At 39.3% G+C, this 25,256-nt stretch overlaps 1 protein-coding gene across 1 annotated transcript in view; it reads right to left on the reverse strand.

The window, feature by feature from the left end:
* Positions 1-25,256, reverse strand: part of PHLDB2 (pleckstrin homology like domain family B member 2) — a 232,327-nt gene that overhangs the window by 117,635 nt on the left and 89,436 nt on the right. The window contains exon 2 of the mRNA XM_058731448.1: positions 5,479-5,573. Coding sequence (XP_058587431.1) covers positions 5,479-5,542 — 64 coding nt within the window. The 5' untranslated portion in view covers positions 5,543-5,573. The remainder of the gene's footprint in view (positions 1-5,478; positions 5,574-25,256) is intronic.

The following is a 25,256-nucleotide window of genomic DNA, read 5'->3' on the forward strand; positions in this document are numbered from 1 at the left end:
AGGACGCTTTGTGTGTGTGTGTGTGTGTGTGTGTGTGTGTGTGTGTGTGTGTGTGTTTGTGTGTGTAAACTTTAATCAACCTATCCCAGCAGTGTTTATCAGGCCCATTTTTCTTTTCTAATCACTTGAAGAGCCTGAATTGATTTACTTTTCCAGTATAGCAGACTTAAAACAAGGAGTTTTCTTTGTAGCTTATCTGCTCATCACAGAAAAAAGCAATACTCCGTGAGCACCACTCCTCAATACCGCAGGAAACTCAGCTTCTCTGTCTCTCCTCTTCATTTTTTCTTTCATCTGACTTTCATCTCTCTCCAGTTATCCCATTCCTTGATTTCAAACTCCCTAATGCTATGCTATGCTATAATACAATTCTATGGAGCCACGTTGGACAGGGATAAGTGTTTGAATTGATGTGTCAGATATATACAGACCTCACTGTTCTAGAGACTTCTGACAACTCAAAGCAGGAGCCAGGATTCAGAACATGAGGAATGCTAAACACAAAGGCAAATTTATTAAGCACCTACTCTGTTCCACACAATGTGCCCAGAGGAGTGGAAGATGGAGACAAAATAAGACATCTGTTATGTGTCTCTATATAAGGAATTTACTGCCTAGCATATAACTGTAATGTGGTAATGTGCTATAAAACCTACTGTAAAAAAGTAAAGCAAATAAGTTCAGAGAAGGGGATATCTCTGCCCAATGAATCTATCAAGAAAGCTACTTGTATGTAACCTTCCTATGGAAAAAAGGGACCTTTTAGACAGAAGAGAGAGCATTAAGAAAGCAAGGAGACGGTAAAGCCAAGGCTGATTAGGGAAGTGGTGAGTAACACTGGCTGCCTGAGCCCATGGGACATGGATGGAGGCATGAGAGATAAGACGGGGGAGTTGGGGCCAGATTTGGGGAGGGGAAGAATAGGTCTTTGAATTTTAGATTTCATGTCGAATGCCATTTTAATTAGGTCATTTCCTTGCTCTAAACTTGCACTGGCTCCTTCTCACCGGACAAATACAGGAAGAGCCGGCGGCTGTGTAGGAAGTAGAAACTGATTATATGGGGCTAGGATGAAGGAGAGAGATGAGCTCCAGCCACAGGGTTTAAAGACTCCAATAAAGCAATAGGATTCTGTTTCCTAATATGTTAAACAAAGCTGTCAATCCAAGTCAAGGCTGCTCAGTTGACTAATCATTAAGGGCCCACTTAAAACACTGACTCCCTCTGCCCACTCCTAACTGCCATTCTTTTTTTCACGTTATGATGATCCCATAGTTACAGATCTTAAGATTCTCATAGAAATAAGCACGAAACAGGTACCTGTTAGCTTTTGGGCCAAGTGTTGGACTGGAAATTCCAATGAACCGGTTGTGTCACCAGGGGCTTGGGGCCACTTACTTTTTATAATGTTTCACATTATGGGGATAATTGCATTGTTTCTCTTGGGGGAGTTGTTAAGACAGCTAATAAAAACATTTATGTATAGAACCCAGCTCTGATTAGAGATTTAGTGTCAGTATTCAGTAAGTTATAAATGGTTGTTTGAAGCTCTTATTTCTGAGATACAGACGGTGATGGTTATAGCTAGCACAGTTCTTTTAGACTCATTTGAGTTTCTGGCTATTGTCAAGAAGCAAGTTTTTATGAGCTACAATTATGCCAAAAGAAGATGATCGAAATTTATTTACGGTTTCTCAAACAGGAACAAAAAGAAACTCTATTTAAAAGGTCCTTCTCTTATTGTTCATTTCAAGAGGCTGATTCTTGACGTACTGGTATTGTATTTATAAGACTGACATAGGAAACTCCAGTATGTAAACATGGGTGGGTGAATGTACTATACCTTTAATATTAATATTAAAGTTAGCTCTGTAAAAGCCTTATCAACCCAACAAAGTACAAGAGAAAAGTTACATACATTGAGATGAATTTGCTAGTCAAGAAGGCAAATATGGATACATTTAAAGGGGGCATTTTTCTCCTCCTATCCCCTGCTCTCCTCTTCAACAAAAGCCCAGATAAAGTCTGAGGATCTCCAACAGCAGGAGTGCTGGTGGGGAGAAATCACCTAAGCGCTCTCGATTCCTCTCATCTGTTAACATCAATAGGCAATGTAATTAAGACAAGCCCTAATGTGGTTTATTGTTTTCCTATTGCACACGCTAGTTTTGTCTCTCATCCCATCTGGCTCCTGAAGTTCATCAAAGTGACTATCCAGGTGGAAAATTCCTTACACAGTCGATTTTGAAGGAGCCATATGGATGGAGAGCAACATTACCGCTAATAAATAACTCACTGATAATTGGTTCTCAAAAGGAAGTTTCATCTCTCATGGGCTATTAGCATTTCATGTTAAATTCTCTAGGACCTCGTAAATAGTTGAATGCTTTGCTCTTGCTGGAAATATCAACTCCCTGTTTTCCATTCTAACTGTCACAATCCTTAGAACAAGGAAGAGGAGGGTTGAGGGGTGCACAGGAAGGAAGGTGGTCATCACATACTGTACAGGGAGTCCCTTGGGGACAGCAGACCCAGCATGCCCAAATCATCCTGTCCTTATCCCGTGTGCATCCCTCAACCCTCCTTCTTTGTTAGAGTCTATAATTAAATAAAACTCACCCCCTTAATTCAGTTATCCAATCCTGCCAGTCTGGAAAACTTTTTCAGTCTCTCATGTTCACCAACCTCTATTATCAATCCATTGCCAAACCATATCATTTTTACCTCTTAAATATCTTAAATAGTACTCTTTTCTCCATCCCCTTTGCCTTCATTGATCACCTGGTATTCTTAACTTCACTCCCAGAGAAGGCCAGGAGCAAGCCCAGGGCCCAGGGGAGATATAGTTTCATTGGACTTGGAGCTAGAGGGACAATGGGTGTGTGGCTGGCAAGCCTCGCCCAAGGCAATAGAAGATGGAAGAGTCTAAAGGGACAGCTAAGATCCACATTTTGGGGAGAGAGTCAGGAAGTATCAAATCTAAGACCCTGTGTATTTGAGTGGGAGAAGGGATGGGGTTAAATGGCAGTTGCTGAGTGATTACTCTGCGTTTGAAGTTGGCACTTATGGGCAGGAATGTGATGGTCTAGTGGAATAGGAGTAGACAGACATCGGAACTGTAAGCTTCTAAACCAAGGCTCTTGTCTCAATAGCACTAACTAAAATTCATAATTATTTAATTTTCCTTTTCTTTTCTCATCTCCCCACTAAAATCTAAGCTTTGAAGTCAAGGACCCTCTATGTGTGTCACCATCATATGCCCAGTGCTTCCCACAGTACTTCAGGCATGATCAACACTGTCAAATATTTGTTGAGGGGTCCCTGGGTGGCTCAGTCAGTTGAGCTTCTGACTTCAGCTCAGGTTATGATCCATAGTTTTGGTATGGGAGTTGGAGCGCCACATCTGGCTTGCTGCTGTCCGTCCGCTTCGGATCCTCTATCCCCCATTTGCGCCCACTCTCAAAAATAAACATTTTTTAAAAAAGCAAAAAATGAAATATTTGTTGAATAACTATATGAATTGGTCTTGAATACTGAAAATCTAATCTTATCACTTCAATGCTTAAGAATTCTTCAGTGACTCCATCAAGCGTTTAGGGTAAAATAAACCCATAATCTTCAGCTTAGCTTTAAACAAATAAACAAAAAATAAGCCATTTGGTTAGTTCAGGTTATTTTCCCACCTAGTAGCTTAACATTTCCTCCCTCTTCTCCCTGCAGGAAGGGGCAGTTTTGATCATAATACACTACTTGTGGCTTTTCGCATGTGTCATATTCATTCACTTTTCTTAATAAGCAGGGATAGTTCAGGAAACACGCTTTCCAAAAAGCTTTTCCCAACTTTATCTCTGGCCTTGGTAAAGTAAGAAGGCAGTGATGGTTAATTCTGTGCCAACTTAGCTAAGCTATGGTGCCCAGTTGTTTGGTCAAGTGCCATTCTAATGTCGCTATGAAAATTTTTTTCGTTAGATATGATTAACGTTAAAAAAAATTTTTTTTTAAGTAGGCTTCATGTCCAGCATGGAGCCCAACACGAAGCTTGAACACAGAAGTCTGAGATTAAGACCTGAGCTGTGATGGAGAATTGGGTGCTTAACCAACTGAGCCACCCAGGCTCCCACAGATATGATTAACACTTAAGTCGGTAGACTTTGAATAAAGCAAATTGCCCTCCCTAACATGATCAGGCCTCATCCAACAGTGGAGAACTTAAAGAGAAAGACTGAGGTTTCCCAAAGAAGAAGGAAATCTCCTGAAGACTGCAACACAGAAACGCTGCCTGAATTTCCAGCTCATGACCAGCCCTCAGACTTGCTAGGCTCCACAACCACAGGAGACAATTGTGTAATATCAATCAATCCATCAATCAGTCTCTCTCTCTCTCTCTCTCTCTCTCTCTCAGCTCAGCACCCATCGCCCCTTATACAGAGATTGTGTTTCTCTGGAGAACCTATACTAATACAGGAGCTTTCTATTTTAACTCCTCCTATGTCTAGAACTTAGCAGATGAATAAATGAAAAGTTAAGTCTAGCATGAAATCACCCCCCTCCCCCCCAATAGAAGAGGACTTTGCAGTGCAGAGATAATCAGCTCGTGTCAGGGAAATACTAGTGAGTTAACCTGGTCTCCAGCACATCCCTGAACAGCCCCTCCCTTGCCCCCCGGTGACTTGATCATCTGAGGCATAATAAAAAATAATGAGGAAAATATACATTTTATGAGTCCACTCATTCTGTTTTTGTTTGTTTTTTTGTTTTTTTGTTTTTTTTTTTTTTTTAATTTATTTTTGGGACAGAGAGAGACAGAGCATGAACGGGGAGGGGCAGAGAGAGAGGGAGACACAGAATCGGAAACAGGCTCCAGGCTCCGAGCCATCAGCCCAGAGCCCGATGCGGGGCTCGAACTCACGGACCGCGAGATCGTGACCTGGCTGAAGTCGGACGCTTAAGCGACTGCGCCACCCAGGCGCCCCTCTCATTCTGTTTTTGAATGCAGGGAAACATGGAAACATGTTACAAAGATTTCACCACAAGCAATATCAGTGCTGGAGGGTAGAACAGCGGGGTGGGGCCTCAGCCCTCCTGGAAGGAGGCGCAAAATCAGCTGCTCTTCAAGAGAGCCTAGAAATGGGGTGCCTTTGTCTGAGGTCCCATTTCACCCTTTTTTGCGTGGGCTTTGATTTTTGAATGACTGATGAGTCACTGAAAAAGACGTCTCCACACCAGCCGCTTTGGACTGCTTGTCTTCAGCCTCTGGTCTAAACAAACCTCAACATGTCTTCAGTGAGGTAAGCGAGCACATGATCAAAGCTCTAGGCAAGGATGGCCAGCCTCCGGCTATTTTTTCTGGTGCTTGCTGGACTTCTGCATTTACACTAAAAAATGCCAGATCATTCCCAGTAGGTATGACAGAGAATAGGTACTGGTAAATATTTACTGAAAATCTCTGAGAATAAAGTGCACACCGAGACTTCTTACCGATTTGCACGTCACCAGTTCCCTCTTGCTTGGGCTCCTCTCTCTGGGTATAATCCTCCTCCATCAGGATCTTCTTCTAAATCTCAAAGGAGAAACTGAGAAAAGAAAAGTACCATGACTGGGAAGCCAAGGTGACCTTGGAGAACTGAAGGTCAACAGAGCTAACACTCGGGGACACTAACTGCTGTTGAATTTGAAAAACAGACATCTTGGATCATCCTATAATCCCACTGCTGACTATCCTTTAGAAAGACAAATTTCAACACCATCGCCACTAACCGCTACCAACAAAAGTACATTTTTGGTAGAATTGTTACATATTAAAAAACAAAAACAAATACAAAAAAAAAAAAACACAACAGATGCCAGCAAACAAGTAAGGGTCAATACTTGGACAGAAGAACCAGTTTCTCAACATTGTTGTTTCGACCTGGAGTTTGATGTTACTTTATATTATATTTTTCATCCCATGCTCTGTCAGTCATCCTGTTAGGTTCTTTGTCTTTATTATTTCATTTACTTTTTATAAAATCTCATATTATAGAAAAGGAAGCCAGTATCTTTGTTCTTAAGAGCTTTCCAAAGAGCTCCTAAGTCAGGCCTTTCTCAGCTCTCGTATGTGTCTAGATTTCTCTGCAGACTCAGGGATGCCCCAGGAGATGATGTGGTCCCACGGCCATATGAGGGATCTCATCTGTTGTGCATCTGCTATGCCAAATATTCCTCATCTAATTTTCACAATGACTCTAAGACTAAATATTACCATTCCCATTTTACAGATGAGAGACCTAAGGCTCGGGAAGAAGAAGAGAGTTATCAAAATCACATAACCAGTAATGCATGCTACCTTTTAAGGTAACAATCCTCATCTACCATTCAGATGCCAAAAAAGTATCAGGTTTTGTTTAAATTGTTCTTAATCTATTAAGGAGGATGGATTTTAATGGTGGTAGAAGCAGAAAGACAGTTAGAGGTCTATACAATATTTCCAGGGAGACACGTTAAGAAAATAAAGTAGAGCATTTGTTTAAGATAATAAGGTTCAAACTGTGATATATTTGTAGATACAGAAATAGGCATAGGCACAAGGACAGAGATAGAGATAGATAACTCATCAGCCCAAGATAACTCAAGATAATTTACTGGTACTGGCAGGTGGGTAAGGGGAGAGTCTGGTGTGATTTGGTAGCTGATAGATAATGTGCCATTATCCAAGAATGGAAACACAGGAAGTGGAACAGATGGAAAGCAAGGAAGGGAATTCAATTTTGGATATGTTGATTTGGAATATGTCAGCAGAGCATCCAAATAAAGTGTGAGGTAGAGATCATGGTTGGAGTTGGAAATTGGAAGGGTCAGGTCATGAGAGGTTTTGCTTTTTCTCAAAACAGGAGGGAGCAAGCTAAGCTGGTTCAGAAGCTGAGGGAAGATAGAGAGGGAAAAGGTGAAGATCTAGAAGAGAAGAATTAAGTGATGGATCAGGGTCATAGGAGAAAGGGTGAGAATTGGGTCAAGAGCCCAGTTGGAGGTTTAGCCTTGGCTAGAAGTGCTCCTCCTTTCAAAAGACTACATAAGGGAAAGGTGATGAGGATAGATGCCTACATGGATCAATGACTGTGTGTCAGGAAGCAGTAAGAGTAGTGGATTTTTACAGGCTGAGTGCCTCATGGTTGTCAGTGAAGGACAAGGTCAACTCTCCCATTGAAAGTCCACCAGCTTTGGGGTGCCTGGGTGGCTCAGTTGGTTGAGCGTCCGACTTTGGCTCAGGTCATGATCCCGCAGTTCGTGAGTTCGAGCGCCGCGTGGGGTTCTGTGCTGACAGCTCGGAGCCTGGAGCCTGGTTCCGATTCTGTGTCTCCCTCTCTCTGCCCTTCCCCTGCTCAAGGTCTGTCTCTCTCTGTCTCTCAATAATAAACTTTGAAAAATAATTTTTTTAAAAAACTTAAAAAAAAAAAGAAAGTCCACCAGCTTGAACATTTTGTAGGAGATAAATGCAGAAATATAGTCTTCGATAAGTTGTATTAAAAAGAAGCTTGAAAAGCATTTGTGCCACAAGTAATACCATCAAGAAAGGGAAAAGACAACCCACAGAATGGGAGAAAATATTTGCAAATCATACATCTGATAAGGGACCTGTATCTGGAATATGAAATGACTCTTAAAATTCAAAATGGTCACAGGATTTGAATATATACAAATGCCAATAAGCAGGTGAAAAGATGCTGAATATCATTAATCCTCAGGGAAAATCACATTAATACCACAATGTGATATCGCTTCATACCCCCTGGGGTGTCTATGATGAAAGAGACAGATAACAAGTTGTTGGAGAGGATACTTGTAAGGGCTTGGGGGAATGGAAATTGCCACTTTGGAAAACAATGTGGTGATTCCTCAAACGGTTAACCATAGAGCTACCACAAGATCCAGGATTCCACTCATAGGTATATACCCAAAAGAAATGAAAACGTACATTCACATATAACTTGAATACTAATGTTCATATCTTCATTTTTCCTAAGAGCCAAAAAGTGGAAACAACTCTTATGTCCTTCAATGGGTGAATGGTTAAAGAAAATGTGGTATATCTGTGTAATGGGATATTATTTGGCAGCAAAAAGGAAAGGATGCTCCAATGTAGACAACCCTTGAAAATATTATGCTAAGTGAGAAAAGCAAGTCACATCACATCATATATGATTCTATTTATATAAAGTATCCTGAAGAAACAAGTCTATAAAGACAAAAAGTAGATTGGCAGTTGCCTAGAGTTGGGTGTGGGGGAGAGGTGGAGGAGCGATAGGATATGACTGCTAATGGGTATGGGGTTTCCTTCTGGGGTTGATGGAGATGTTGTAAAATTGGGTTGTGGAAAATTCTGCAGATACATTAAAAACCATTGGTATCTGTACTTCAAATGGATGTATACTCTGGTATGGGAATTACATCTCAGTAAGTTGTTTTCAAAAATGAAGCTTGAGGTCTAAGGAAAAGACTATGGACAGAGGCATGGATGAAAGAACACTGTTGAAGACCAGATAATAATGATAATAATAGCCATTATGTTTGAGGATTCACAAGCTGGGCGCTGTGCTAAGTGTTTTACCTACATTATCTCCTTTAATCTTTGCCACAAACACATGTGTATTAGGTACTTTTTCCTTATTGTGCAGACAATAAAGTTCAGAAAATGTAAGGAACTTGTTCAAGGTTAATAACAAGAAAGAGACAGAGACAAGATATATAGACCTGTGTCTGTGTCCACCTGGAGCCTATTTCTTTCTTTCTTTCTTTTTTTTTTTTTTTTTGTTATATGAAATTTCTTGTCATATTGGTTTCCACACAACACCCAGTGCTCATCCCAACAGGAGGAGCCTGTTTCTTAAATACCTGCACTACGCTACTTCCCACAAATTTTGCTGTCCCATTTAGCTTCAACTTTCTGGGTTTAGCACAAATGCCAATGTCTTTAGGCCAGCCTCTTTTCGCTGGCCCAGCCACGACATTTTATGGGAGCACTCTACCAATCTTAGAGTAGTTCAGAGTGTCTTCGTTTCTGCCATCCCAAGTAAGGGTTGTAAAATAAATGCAACACTAATAAAGAGTTACAGAATACATACCTCAATAAATTAGCACTCTCTTTACCTCCTTCGCACCCAGGGGCCTTAGAAGCAGGACTGCTACCTTGTACAGCGCTATTTCCTGCTGTTCAGGACACTGATTAAGAGATAAAGTAGCCAAGAGCTCCACCCAGAGAGGATGCGTCTCTTCATTCTCCTCTATCCAGAGAAATTGTGAATGAGAAGAAAAGAACAGAGGCTAATCTTAACTCTTAGAGAAGCAATGCTCCTACCAAGTTGCTTCTCAAGATGGTTCTCTCAGGTTTTGAGGTCTTGATGCTACCTTTCAGCTTCCCTCACCTATTTAACTGCACATATACCTACAATGGCCTTTGCAGTGGAGTAGGGGTTCAAGAAATGTTATCTTCTTTCTCCATTCCTTTCACTGTCCTCCCTCCTGTCCCCACTTGGCACTCATCAAGTGCTTATTACTCACATACAGACCTCCAGAGCAGAAAGGGGGAACTGTAAAAGCAGAGACAAAATACAAACCTGGTTCACTGAAACTGGTCTGCTTAATCTCCTCTGTGCTCAGTAATCCTAGCAAAATTCTGGGGACCATTTAAACTGAGACACTAAGTACCTCCTGAGGAAATATGGCATCTGTTCACCAACACCACTTTTTTTTTTTTTAAATAATGTGAGGATCAGCAGAAGAAAAATATTTATTTGTAATAAAATATCCGAATGCTTATGTGGGCTTCCATTGTGCCAGACATCGTACTGAAGTTTTTATAGACAACATTTCGTCATCACTTAACTTCTTATGGTGGGTTCTCCTATGTGACGGATGAGAAAATAAAAGGAAGAAGAGAAGGAATAACTTTTCCAAAGTCACCAAGTCAGTTTGCAGAGGGGACCAGCAACCTTCAAAAGGTCCAGGTGACTCTGAAGTCTCTCCATCTCTCCATTACCCCACCTCCCACATCCTTTCTGTTGTCACCAAGCTCCTTTTCATGGAGATTGCTCTCCTAGAAGCAGTAAGGAGAAACATGATTATAAATATCTAGATATATTCAGAACCAATCATCCAATATCAATGCAAAAATACTGATTAAATATTAGAAAACAAAACCCAACACCACATTAAGAAAATATACCATGATCAAGTGGGATTTATTTCAGGAATGCAAGGATGATTGGGAATTAAGAAATCTAGTAATATAAAATTCCACATCAGTAGATGTAAGTGGAATAATTATGTGATTATCCCCTACAGGGAAAAAAAAAAGCTTTTGACAAAAGATTCCTGATAAAAACACTCAAGAAAATAAGAATCGATGCGTATTTCCTAAACAGAATACCTTGGTCCTAAAATCAGCATTGTGCTTAATGAGAAATGCTAGAGATAGTTCCACTAAGATTAGGAAAGAGTCAAGAATGCTTACCATCTCTAATACTGTTGAATATTGTTCTAGAGGCATTAACCAATATAATGTAAAAGGGCAGAACAATAAGAGACACAGGAATTGGAAAAGAACTAAAACTGTTTTCTAATGATATGACAGCTTACTCAGAGAACCTGAGGAAATCAACCATAAACTAACACAAACAATAAGATAAATGCTAATTTACTAGGGCCAATTTTAGTTTTGTTACAGTTAGAATAACTTCAACCTTCAGAAAAGCTGCAAAATGGGAATGCAAACTGATGCAACCACTCTGGAAAACAGTATGGAGGTTCCTCAAAAAATTAAAAATAGAACTCCCCTACAACCCAGCAATTGCACTACTAGGTATTTACCCAGAGAATACAAAAATGCTGATTTGAAGGGGCACATGCACCCCAATGTTTATAGCAGCACTATCAACAATAGCCAAAGTATGGAAAGAGCCCAAATGTCAATCAACTGACAATAGATAAAGAAGATGTGGTATATATATATATATATATATATATATATATATATATATATATACACACACACACATACACACAATGGAATATTACTCAGTGATCAAAAAGTGTTGCCATTTGCAACAATGTGGATGGAACTAGAATGTATTATGCTAAAAGAAGTCAGTCAGAGAAAGATAAATATCAGATGATTTCACTCTTACGTGGAATTTAAGAAACAAAACAGATGAACGTAAGGGAAAGGAAGGAAAAATAAGATAAAAAGAGAGAGGGAGGCAAACCATTCTCTTAAATATAGAGAACAAAATGAGGGGTTGCTGGAGGGGTGTTGGGTGGGGGGATGGGCTAAATGGGTGATGCGCATTAAGGAGGGGACTTGTTGGGATGAGTACTGGGTGTCATATGTAAGCGATGAATCACTACATTCTATTCCTGAAACCATTTTTACACTATATGTTAACTAACTTGGATTTAAATGAAATTTTAAAAAGTAATAAAATAAAATGATTTTTTTAAAAAAGCTGCAAGAATAACACAACAAATATTTTTCCTGGAACCATTTGGAAGTAAGTTTTGAATATGGTGCCCGGCATTACTGAATAGTTTAGTGACGTAACACATCAAACAAGTACATTCTCCAGAAACTCACAATATAAGGATCAAAATCAGGAAATCATCATTGACACTACCATTGAATTCACTAACTTCTTTTAAGTTTAATTAATTGTCCCAACAGTATCTTTTTTTTTTCTGAGAGACAGAGGGGGCGCAAGTGAGTGAGGGTGCAGAGAGAGAGAATCTCATGAGGAGCAGAGAGAGAGAAGCAGGGCTTGAGCTCATGAACTGTGAGATCATGACCTGAGCTGGAGTCAGATGCTTAACCGACTGAGCCACCCAGGCACCCCCAACAATATCCTTTATAGGAGCTAATCTAGGATCATGTACTGCACTTAGTGGTTGTATCTCTTTAGTCTTTTTTCCACCCTGTAAAAGTGTAGCATGGGTGGCCTTTCTTAATTTACCCTCACTCCCGCCCCTCTACACCAGGGGTATCAGAAAAGGCCAAGACTGACCACAGCCCAAACTCATCCTGCCAGACATAGAAAATGAATAATTGCTTGAATGTGTAGAGAGAAGCTTGGAAATGATGCCATGCCTTTTATCTTCTCTTATTTTTACTATAAAAGTTTTGAAATAGAATATGAATGTGCAAATATGTTAAATGATTCACTCTTTGCTGAATTCTTCCTAGATAGAATATTCACGGGAAAAAAATTGTCTTCTTTCCAAATGGTTCTAAGACAACGTCTATTAGGTCGTATATTCTCAGGTCTGATCTCCAAGTAAATCTCAGGTAAGGAGACTGTTCTTAGATTAAATTTTATACAAGCACACAAAGAAAACAACTGTCCCCATTGTGTTAGATATGGGTTCTAAGCAAGCTAAAAAAAAAAAAAATTCTAGTCTGAATTTGCTTCAAAGTTCTGTTGGGAATTTTTGGAAATCTGTTCTATTACCACTAATTTCATGGAACGATAGTTCAAATTTCTTTACATGTAGAGCCTACAACTACTTTTCCATAATTATATTTTTTCTGGTATCATATCATTAGCTTTCATTCAATTATCTGAAGGCTTTTAAAAGTATAACAGATACATAGGTAACCATCATGCTATGTGTGTTTGATGAATCTTTGTGCTCATTAACCTACCCAGATACAATATTGGATTTCCTTATTTCTGTTTTTTCTTTTTAATGTTTATTCATTGAGAGAGAGAGAGAGAGAGAGAGAGAGAGAGAGAGAGAGAGAGAGAGAAAGAGAAAGAGAGAAAGAAAATGAGTGGGGGAGAGACAGAGCACCTTATTTCTGGAGTCCAGACAGGTTTCTGGAGCCAGTGTGAATGATCACATGGAGAGTTGCCAGGTTTTTGTGGCAAATTCTAGATTTCTTTTAGTGCCTGGGATCCATGCTTCTTGAGGCTAACTCAGCGGAAGTATTCTTGAATGTTGATGTTCTATTTTCTTATCTCCTTGGTGGCAGAATAACACCCCCCCACCACACACACCTTTTTTTTTTTTTCCCCCTACCGTTCTTTGTAGGAGCCGTATTATCTCAGAAAAGGTTGGAAAGAGATGGATTATGGGAGGGGCAAAATTCCACTTTCTGGTTGCCTAGAGACAAGGCCACACCAGGGAAGATTAAAAAATACAGATTCCTTAATACCAGTCCAGACTTTTGAATCAGAATCTGTGGAATAAATCCAGTAATACATATTTTTTAAAGAAATTTCTCAAGAGATTCTTCCTTGACTAGCATTGAGAAGTTGTGTTTTACACACACGTTTTGCAGAATGATCCCTAAAAAAACTTACAAGAGTCTGGGAAATAATGCTCTCCCTAGCCCCTTCTTAGCACACTGTGGCTCATATTAGCATATGCATTTAAGGAAACATCTACTTAATTTTGTTTACTGCAACATTTCTCAAACTTATTTGACTATAGAACACACTTTTTTTTTTTTTGACACAGCACATTACTATACCATCCCAAAAAGCACAAGCTTTATGAAATGTTGGGAGAGAAAATACAACTCACCATGTCAGCCCCTTTTTCATTAACAAAATCAGCACCTCTGATGTTTGTCAACTCAGTAATGCATACAACTTGCAGCCACTTATCAGGACTATTATACAAGGTTTCATAAGGCCTTCGTTCTCAATACTAGTCTTTGTCTCGTCCTCTGCTCATTCCTAAACCTTAGATGTTAAAAAAAATAAAAGTAGTTATAGAATTGGCATGCATTGATTACTTCCTGAATGCTAGGCTCTGTTCAAAGTACTTTTCGGGCCCTATATCATTAATCCATAGCCCTATGGAGTAGGTTTTATTATTATAACAATGTTATGACAGGATATCGATGTAAAGAGAGATTAAGTAGCTAAACCTAAGAAAACACACAGTTACTAAGTGGTGAATCAGGTATTACAGACATTGAATCCAGGTGTTCGGACTCTGAGTTGATAGTATTAACCAGTCTTATTTTGTTTGAGCATCAGTCATTGCTCTTCCCCTACTTCCTCTGCTCCTCCACGCTCCTTGGCAGTCTCATCTAGTCGAAGCTTCACCTTGCCCACGCCTTACTAAACCCTTTCCCCAACTCTTGTTCTCTCTTCTGGGCCACAGACCCACTCACTAACTGCTTGCCAGACATCTCAGTGGGGAGCTATCACTGGAACCTCAAAGTCAATATAATTCTAATAGAATCTCATCTTTCCCCCTCCAAATTTACCCCTCCTTTCGTGTTCTCCCTTTCCAGTCATTCACGTATTTCTTCCTACGACATATCTGAGCATGTGTTACGTGTTTGGTACTATGCCCTGGTAGGGATATGTATGTATAAAAATGAACAGAACCTGGGTTCTTACTCTCGGTTTCTATGGCCCCATAACTTCAGTGAACACATGCTTCATCATGCCCTCCTCCTCTTTCTTTGTTATGTTCTTCCAGATTAATCTCCAGCAGCTATATTCATTGTCTAAATTGTTCTCAAGCTATATTTACTTGAAAGGGAGTTGTTGTCCTGAATTATTTTCCCATGACAGGTCACAGGCACATCTATAGGTGGTGTGTCAGATTGTATTCTAAGGATGGCGACACCACCAAACATGCAACGTGACACCTTCTTGCAATGTGACATTGACAGTCCCTCCTGAGATGGGGTCTATACCTCCTTCCTTTGGATCTAGGTGGGCTTGTATCTGCAGTGGAAGTGATATTATGTGCTTTCAGAGGCTACGTCCTAACAGGCAAAACAACTCTGCCTGGCCCTTTGGGGGTGCTTAAGCTTGGAAACCAAGGAAGGGGAAAGACCTCACAGAGTTGCTATGTGAAAGTGTCCCAGGTTATGGTCCCCACCGAGGACCCAGCCGACAGCCAGTACCAACCTCCAGACTGGTGAGTGGACAAGATTTCAGATGATTCGCAGTCCTGGCCTTTAAGCTACCATAGCTGATGCTGAGCAGAGCAGAGCAGAAACAAGTTATATCCTCTGAGCTTTACATAAATTGCCGTTGTGTGAGCCACATAAGTGTTGTCATTGTTTTAAGCCATTGAGTTTTGGGATGGCTTGTTAGGTAGCAACAGACAGGCAGGATAGGTGCCTACATTTGTTTTAACCTCCTATATGTTGCCAGAGGCAAGGTCACATAGCGCAGAGCACAGTTGCTGCCAAGGAGGCAAGCACCAGGATTAAATGTCAATCGTGCGTCATTATTTTTTAAATGTTAATCCTCTATAGCACCTAATAGAGTGTGTGGCATGGAGTATATGCCAAATAAATACTTATTGAATTGAATTGAAGCATGATGTGATAGTAAGAACATACATTTTGCTGTCAGCTATACTAAATTTTAAGTCAAAGTTCTAGATGCCACAGTTCTAATTTTTAAATAAGAGAGATAAGGACAAAATGAGAAAGACTGAAGCCTGATTGCAAAGGATCTTGAATGCACGGTTAAGATTCTTTTCTTTTCTTTTCTTTTTTTTTTTTTTTTAGGTAATGGGGACTCATGGAAGATTATAGAGATGTGATAGGCATATGGCAACTTTTTGAGAAGATTAATATGGCTGCAAGGCATGGAACAGGAGACCAGGTAAGCAAAAACCGGTGAGGAAGTGAAGTCAGTGTCCAAGCATGTTAGTATCTAAACAGTACCTAAAAAACGTAGCCAGGAGAATGTCAGGCCAGGATTAAATGGGAGGATGATATTACCAAGGATGTTTCTATAGATTTTGAGTTGGAGCCTATAAAGGAGAAGATTAGAATAAAGAAAAAGAAGTCCAAAATGGATCCCAATAATTTGGCAGAATTTATTAAAAATTATTCACATAGGATAGGCGATGTATGATTCAGCAGTCTCACTTCTGAAAATATGCCTTATTAAGAAATGACAGCAAAAGTACTTAAATGTAACCATCAGCCAGGTAATGGTTAAGTATGATACGTCTATACAACGGAATAATGTGAGAAGGAAGTAACTCTGAATAAACTGATCTGAATAAGCTTTAAGTGAAAGGGGCATGTTGTAAACAGATATACATATATGTATATTATATATATGTATACTATCTGATTTTTGTTAAGAGCAGAAGAAAAGCCTGAGTGTCAGAAAGAAAAAAACATTAACATTAATGCTATTTTCCTCTGGAAACTGGGAATTTTGGAAGGGTGTGGGAGTGAAGTGGTCTTAAAATAGATACTTTGAAAACTTTGTATAATTTGATTTTTTTTGTTGTTCCTTGCTTTTTTGTCTTTAATCAAAACATGAAAAACACATTTTAAGTTCACAAATCTGATACCATTACAAGCAAAGAGTATCATTCACAGAAACAGTAAAGTCTGAAAAGACTATTAGGTTCAGGGCATCGATGATGATTCAATGTGGATTAATGTGTTTTTGGCATAAAGGGCTGAATCATGGTTGGAGTTGTAATCTTTGGCAGCGTCGAAGGTGTGCATGGGCAGGCCTTCTAGAATCTGGTTCTGGTAGGGCCAGTCAGGAGATGTGGACGATCAGGTGGGGCTTGCAGCTGAGAGCAAGAGAGGGACTGGGACTTCTGCCTGTCCCAGCACTGGAGGGAATAACTCTTTTTGACACAGCCTGTTTACCCAAAAGCCTGTTTATTCTCATGCCATTTATGTGATTCCATAATAATTAACTCTGGACCTTCCGACCTAATATGAAAGTTGGTAGGTAGGACAACTTCTTACAGGTAAAAGTCATCTTCATAAATTTATCTATCCCCACCATGAACTTATTTACATTTTTAACCTGGAATATATCTATAGCTATATTCATATCTATGTTTAAATCTATATTCATAGCATCTATATTATCTGTATATTTGTCTAGATATATGGACAGAAATAAATATCCTGCCTGCACATTCTCATATAAAATAATCAGCATTTATTCAAATTTAGCCCTGACCAATACTAGGTATTAGGACGTATTAAATGTAGGGTAAATATATTATAAGAATGGATTCCACACAAGGTATTATAGTGGTATGTTGTAGAGCCAGGGTTTTATTACAGGATTACTGACTGCTTCTCCAGATGGATTTAAATTGATGACTCTAAGAAAATTTTTGCAAAAAGGCGCCTTCTAGCCTACTGACCCTAGAAATGTGCTTATCATAGCTCCTGGGAAGATCTCATTTCCCTTCATGGCTTCAAAATGCTTTGGGCAAAAGAAACATTGTGTATTTTATTAAGTGAATATTATCCTCAAAGCACACTAATGAATTTTTTTTAATACATGAAAAGCCTCCTTTAAAGTCTGTTCAATATATAATACACATTGCCTTGGAGAAGTATTAAATAATACATTTGAAATTTTAGAAATGCATATGCAAAGTTCTCAGCCGAAGTCCCCCAAATATTTGTAATTCTACTGTTGTCAGTTTCCTTTTATGTATCCTGTCTCCTGTAGGTTCTGAACAGATATAGGGATAACAAAAAACCGTGTCATGATGCCTTTCTTTTCTTTTCCTTTTTTATTTACAAAGCAAGAAGAAAGGCATGGGAGTATATTAGTTGCCTAAAATCTCACTGCCCTTCATGCTGACAATGATATTCTTAGACTCTGGGATGTGTTCACGTTTTTTGCTATTGTCTTTACTCATGACATTTACAAACAAGTGACTAATACTTACCTAAGAAGTGTGTATGTATTTGTATAAAATATATGTGTATATTTTAAATCACTGCTATGAATGTATACGCTACCTCGTAAATTAATAGAAAAAATACAGCATTTCAAGCAAAGAATTTAGATTGCTTTAACTTTGTCAGTTTCTTTCTTTCCCAAACAGAAATGCCAGACTTGGTTTCCCTGCTTGTCCTCCCGCAGTATACCCTGCCAAGCTATTCCAAAGTGAAAATCATTACTTCCTGCTATCTAGTAGACGTACAGGAACCAGAGGAAGAAGAGAAGCTTCTTTTCTGAAACCAGAAACAATGCTAGGATGTGGAGGCCTCTGCCAAACTTTAGTAGTTTTCTGTGCATCCTTTACTACCGCTGGGGGGAACAAAATTACCAATTTCTCCATGACAGTTTGGCTCCATGATGGTTTGAAAAAGTTGTAGGTGGGAATAGACTCTGAATCTGAATCTGAATCTGTTAGGAACTGGAATCATACCTAACCCCCATTTCTTTTGAATGGTTCTGTTGGTCTGGTGATGAGAAAGACAAAATGAGGTAAAAACAAACCAGACCAAAGTGCAAGTTTGAGGCCCAGTGAAATAATGTGGGTAGTCTTCCAGAATCTAGTTAAATAAAATAGAGATTCTTAGAAATGTAAGACATCAAGGTGTTTTCCTTCTTTAAACAAGAGAATAATGGAAGATACAGAAATCCAGGATAAGAAAGGAGTAAGTATGATATCTTCATTCAGGGAGATAGAAGCATCCACCCACTCATATGAGTTGTTTTTCAGTTGTGATGAATATGAACAAACCATCTACATGCTTTCACCCTGTTCCTCTCTTTGCCGACTGTAGGCCTTGGTGAGATGGCGCAATAGGGACAGAGTGAGAGAAGATAAATGACTCTCCAGTGGCTTTCCATGATCTTTATCATGAATATCTTGGCTCTAATTAATGCTGGTGATAGGAGAAGAGAAATGTCTTAAATTCTGGGTGAACAGTCATTTGACCACTCAGAAAAACATTTGAACATTAGAAAAAAAACCCTGCAAATATTTGTCTCTGTTCATTTTGAGCTCATAAATGACAGAACTCCCTTTTTTCTCCCTAAGAGAAGAGACCCAGTAGATGCTGACTGGATTGTAAATTCCACAGAATCACCCTGGTGTGTTCATCTTTATATTCGTGGCACTTGGCACTTGGTGGGGTCTCAATGTCTATTTGCTAGATTTCAAATGATTGAGTCAGAGAGGAGTCATAATCTTTTAGAAGCCAAAACAATTTTTAAATCTTGATAAGAAGTTCATCTAAGTACGTCATTCCATCTGTGTTCACAGGTCAACTGAAAAAGAGGAATTAGGGAAGTCAGCAGATAATCTACTGAAAGATGTGAATTTAGGGGTATCTTTGTGATGCACTTTTCCTATCACTTGTGGGAAAATATCGCCAGCACATAAATCAATCAGTGCCCAGGAGGCTGTCCAGGAACAGAGCAGAGCCCCATGTTTACCAGTCCCACGTTTACCAGTCCAAGTTATGTGAGCTGCTGTCACCCTGTAGGCCTCTCCTACTTGACTCACTGACTCGGAGGAGAAGGAGCAACTCTCCCAGCGGTACGTTCAGGAAATAACCTGGCTCTGCATAGTAGTTGGAAGCCAGCTGACCTTAAGAATTACACATTCTGGTCTGCCTCTTCATATTCTACGTTGTGCAGAGGCAAGTCCTCTAATGGGGAGCTGTGTGGTGACCGGTGGGTAAGTCTAATCATGGAGTGGAGTTTTAGAAGTCTGCTGTTAACGTGGATGGAACTGGAGAGTGTGATGCTAAGTGAAATAAGCCATACAGAGAAAGACAGATACCATATGGTTTCACTCTTATGTGGATCCTGAGAAACGTAACAGAAACCCATGGGGGAGGGGAAGGGAAAAAAAAAAAAAAAGAGGTTAGAGTGGGAGAGAGCCAAAGCATAAGAGACTGTTAAAAACTGAGAACAAACTGAGGGTTGATGGGGGGTGGGAGGGAGGGCAGGGTGGGTGATGGGTATTGAGGAGGGCACCTTTTGGGATGAGCACTGGGTGTTGTATGGAAACCAATTTGACAGTAAATTTCATATATTAAAAAATAAAAAAATAAATAAATAAATAAATAAAAATAAAAAAAAATAAAAATAAAATAAATAAAAATTAAAAAAATAAAAAAAAATAAAAAAAAAAGAAGTCTGCTGTTGTTGTGTACCTAAGCCACACCCTTCTTTAATGGCTTTATCAGTAACGAAGATGACATTTTATCCCCTGCCAGACTTTCCCGTGTCCACCTTTCCGTCGTTTTCAAACTTGATTGGGAAAAGAATGTTATGTTCTTGTCCTCTTCAAGCCCTACAAGGGTACTTGGCTCCAGAAATTCTATGCATCTATACACTTTGCATCTGGTTATCTGATGCATATTCACTCATTTATTCATCATGCCATTGTTTTGGAAAGAGTTAGTAAGCCCATAGAAAATGCCAAGTATAATAGTAAGCCCTGGGACCCTACCCATACAGAGCTTACAGTGTAGTGTTCTTATAAAGCAATTTGACAAGTGGGTGAGCACATAGCTTCTCAGGGGGTAACAAAGTCTGAGTTGAGTTGCTCAGTTTTGTTTGTTTGTTTTCTTAACTGAGACACAAGGGAGTAGGATTTGGCCAGGAGGTAGCCAGATCTCCCTGATGTGCTAGATCTGATCTGGTCTGCCTGATCAGAACTGGAGCTCAAGGGGCAAACAGGTGCTTAGTTCTGAGAGACCCACCTCAGACACCACAGCAAAGGCCCTGGACTGCCTCCTAGGTACCAAACAACTGTGTTAGATATTAGAGGAGTGATATGGTTAAGTTTCTGTTCTGAATAGGTCACTTTGATAGCTTGGAGGACTGATCTGAGGAAGACAAGCCTGAAGAGACCAGGTATGAAATTATACGAATGTGATTTAGTAGCATCTCTGCTTATTTTTGTTTTCCCTTTCCTTTTTTTTTTTTTTTTTTTACCCTTGGCAATCTTGACATTTTGTAGGATGAGCAGTCAGGAATTCCCACTTCTGATGATTGATGATGATGATGATGATGAAGAAAAAGCAGATCATGATGGCCAATGTCAATTGAGTTCTTGTTATAAAGGGCCACTAGGCTAAAATGCTTTTGTGTACTAGCTCACTTAATAGTCACTAAAAATGCATGAGATAGATAGTATTATTTTTTTTTTCCATTTTACACACGAGAAAAGTAAAGTTTACAAGGTTAAAATAACTTTCCCAAAGGTGCACAGCCAGCAAGGAGCAGACCTGGTACTTAAACTAGAGCCTGAGTTCATCTTCCATTCTGATGAGTCTGTTTTGTCTTTTTGTTTAAGTGTTTATTTATTTTTGAGACAGAGATAGTATGACAGCAGGGGAGGGGCAGAGAGAGAGGGAGACACAGAATCCGAAGCAACTGTCAGCACAGAGCCGGACATGGGGCTTGAACTCATGAACCATGAGATCATGACCTAAGCTGTCACGGTTTCTTAACTGACTGAGCCACCCAGGCGCCCCCTGATGACTCTGTTCTTTATAAGAAGCTTCATAGCACTTTACCAAGTGCTTTCTTACACAGCGTCTCACTAGAGCTTTATCCAGATCCTTGGGTCAACTTTAAGTTCACTCTAAAGAGAGTGGTTTAGGGGCGCCTGGGTGGCGCAGTCGGTTAAGCGTCCGACTTCAGCCAGGTCACGATCTCGCGGTCCGTGAGTTCGAGCCCCGCGTCGGGCTCTGGGCTGATGGCTCGGAGCCTGGAGCCTGGAGCCTGTTTCCGATTCTGTGTCTCCCTCTCTCTCTGCCTCTCCCCCGTTCATGCTCTGTCTCTCTCTGTCCCAAAAATAAATAAAAAACGTTGAAAAAAAAATTTAAAGAGAGTGGTTTATTTTCATTTAATAGAATCATATGCTCGTGAAAAAAGTTTGTGATGTATTTTAAAATCATGAACTATATTGCTCATTATTTGTACATAGTCAATTTAATGACTTCTTGGCTAAGTTTTAATAGTCAAATAAAGATGTCTTCATCTTCCATCAAACATATATACTGAATGAATTTTACAGTCAACTTTATTTATTTTTTTTTTAATTTTTTTTTCAACGTTTTTTATTTATTTTTGGGACAGAGAGAGACAGAGCATGAACGGGGGAGGGGCAGAGAGAGAGGGAGACACAGAATCTGAAACAGGCTCCAGGCTCCGAGCCATCAGCCCAGAGCCTGACGCGGGGCTCGAACTCACGGACCGTGAGATCGTGACCTGGCTGAAGTCGGACGCTTAACCGACGGCGCCAACCAGGCGCCCTACAGTCAACTTTAAATAAATATTCTATAAAATATAATTAAAATATGCTGGGAGAACTGATTTCTGGTTTCGTTGTTTTTTTCTGTTTTTTGCTATAGATTATTCATTCAATTTTCAACAACTACTGACTAAGCACCTAACGTGTTATGCACAATTTCTTTTAAGCATAGGGAAGATAATAGCCACTAATTTCATTAGGTTTGCTCTATCATATAAGCCTAACTTAGCATCATTATCCAGAGGTCCTCAGTATTTGCTTTCAGAACAAAGAAAGCAAAGGAGGGCATTGTATAGGTCAAAGCATCCAATTAATTCAGTTAAGTTAATCAAATCATTATAGTACTTTAAATTTACTAGTTTTATTTCTTGGAAATCTTTAGATTAGATTTGTATTCCCATCCACGTTAATAAGGTAGAGATGACTGAGTTGCTTTATGTTCGTTTAGCATTAACTTACATAAATAAGATAGAGATTTGTTTATCTAGGGTTGTGAATACTTCAACGTTTGTGTTAACATTACTTATTCCAAACATTGTAGGTTTAACTAGAAACCCCAAAGTGCCATAATGAACAACTTGTCATTCTCAGTGAATGGACTTGTTCTTGTTACAAGTGAAGGAATTACTGATTAATGTGATTCCAACCCACCCAGCAAGTCCTAGCTGGAATCAATCCTACACTGAGAAATTACAGATATGTAGCCCTGGTTTGCTGCCAGAGATAGGCTGCCTCTCCCAGAGGGTTCTGATTCATCGAGCTTCACGCCCTGCCCCTACTCTCACCTCCTCACCATATGACCACACCTCCCTGGGCAGAATTGCTAAAGGAATGTGGGATGGCAGAGTTCCTGGCTTCCTTCCTTGGCTAATGGGCCCAAATTATGGCACCACTGTTAGGCTTTAAGGATTTCCTCCTTGTTCTAGTGTTATCATGTTTTCTTGGTTTCTGACTCTACCTATTTGAGAGAAAATGTAGGGTCCAATTCTTGTTTAGGCTGCCAAGATTCCTCAGTGCTTGGGCAAAGTAAGGAAAAATGGCACAAGTGTTTAATATTATCCATAGACCTCAGAAAACTACACTTTCTAGACATGAGTAAGGAGCATGTTGGTAAATTTATCCCCAATGTGCCAGGTTTATCCTTTTGAATAACTGGATAATTCTAGCAAATACCATATTGAAAAAGTATTATCTGACTGGTATACTTTTTTCTCCTTTTTTAAAATTTAGATTTCAGTTGGTTAACATACAGTGCAATATTGGTTTCAGGAGTAGAATTCAGTGATTGATGAATTCTGTGATTCATCAATGATTCATCAGTGATTGATGATGGATGTTACACACAACATCCAGTGCTCATCACAAGTGCCCTCCTTAGTACCCATCAGCCATCTAGCCCTCCTCCCACCCACCTCCCTCTGTCAACCCATAGTTTGTTCTCTATCATTAAGAGTCTCTTGTGGTTTGTTTCCCTCTCTTCTCTCACCCTCCCTTCCCATATGTTCATCTGTTTTGTTTCTTAAATTCCACATATGAGTGAAATCATATGGTATTTGTCTTTGTCTGATTGACTTACTTGTCTTAGCATAATACATTCTAGCTCCATCCACATCATTGCAAATGCCAAGGTTTCATTCTTTTTGAAGACTGAGTAATATTCCAGTGTGTGTGTGTGTGTGTGTGTGTGTGTGTGTGTGTGTGTGTCTTCTTTATCCATTCATCAATTTTAAAAAAAATTTTTTTTTTTTTTACATTTATTTACTTTTGAGACAGAGAGAGACAGAGCATGAACAGGGGAGGGGCAGAGAGAGAGGGAGACACAGAATCTGAAACAGGCTCCAGGCTCTGAGCTGTCAGCACAGAGCCCGACGCGGGGCTCGAACTCACGGACCGTGAGATCGTGACCTGAGCCGAAGTCGGACACCCAACCGACTGAGCCACCCAGCCTCCCCGATCCATTCATCAATTGATGGACATTTGGCCTCTCTCCATAGTTTGGCTATTGTTGACAATGCTGCTGTAAATATTGGGGTACAATATTCTTTCAAATCTGTATTTGAAATCTGTATTCTTTCAAATCTGTATTTTTTTAATCCTTTGGGTAAATACTTAATAATGCAATTGCTGGACCATAGAGTCGTTCTATTTTCAGTTTCTTGAAGAACATCTATACTATTCTCCAGAGTGGCTGCACTCTGTTATATTTTTGAGGCTTTATTTGAAAAACTATTTGACAAGACAATCCAATATTTAATTTTACATTATATTAATATTAATTGTAACAAACATACTAGAAATGGATGACAAATATTAATTTAAAGATAATTTAAGTTTTATTCCAGATAATTCTTTCCTAAATTAAGCTTCTTAAGACAACCGAAGGGAAATTAATTGATTGTATTTCAATCTTTCTTTCCTTTCTTCAGTTCCCTTATAGGCTAATGGTTCAAGTGAGCCAAAAATTGAGAACATTTAAATGAAAAACCTTAATAATAATTTAGTGCTTAAAAGGTTATTTAAAAGGAAGTGTGGTTTAGTGGGTCCTTTCAATGGAAAATGTCTATTTGTCTTACTTTACTCCAAACGTTTCCCAGTACCCTTGGCTTTATTAAGAGTTCAAAAACATGAGAATCTTTTGAAACTAATAACTTAATCTCTCCCTACAGATCTCTCCTTTTGATGGTGCAAGAATCTTCATATATCACCAAAACAGAAGAATATTGATTGACACAAAGCTAGGAAGCTGGATGCAGCTCTTTAAAGAAAATCTCAGCCTTTTGTATGTTTGTTGAATTATTCTACACTGATTTATGTCTGTGACAATTACCTAGATTATGGAAATTTGTGGGCTGAAGCAAGTCTTTTTCTTTTTAGTATTCCTGTTTTCTCACCTATGTAATACTGGAACTCTTAAAGCTAAAAAAGACCACTTCTCAGAAGTACACTATGGAATCAGCCATTCGTTGAATTTATAGGTTAAATGTTAAGTGAGACGGGGCTATCCAGAGATGGCATAAAAAGGCAAAGTGTCTAGAAGTAGAGATATAAGGAACAAATCCACATGGTTTCAAGAACACCCAGGCGGAATTATTCATGCATGTTCAACTGACAAGCTAAACTGATCTGTGGCTTTTCCCCCACATTGTACCTACTCTAAAATGTCCAGTATAGTTTATATATATTAGGATACTTTCAATAACATGTCCATCAAATTAGTTTAAACAGCATGGGAAGTCATTGACTTA

The sequence above is a fragment of the Neofelis nebulosa genome, chromosome 5, assembly GCF_028018385.1.
Source record: "Neofelis nebulosa isolate mNeoNeb1 chromosome 5, mNeoNeb1.pri, whole genome shotgun sequence".
Taxonomy (NCBI): domain Eukaryota; kingdom Metazoa; phylum Chordata; class Mammalia; order Carnivora; family Felidae; genus Neofelis; species Neofelis nebulosa.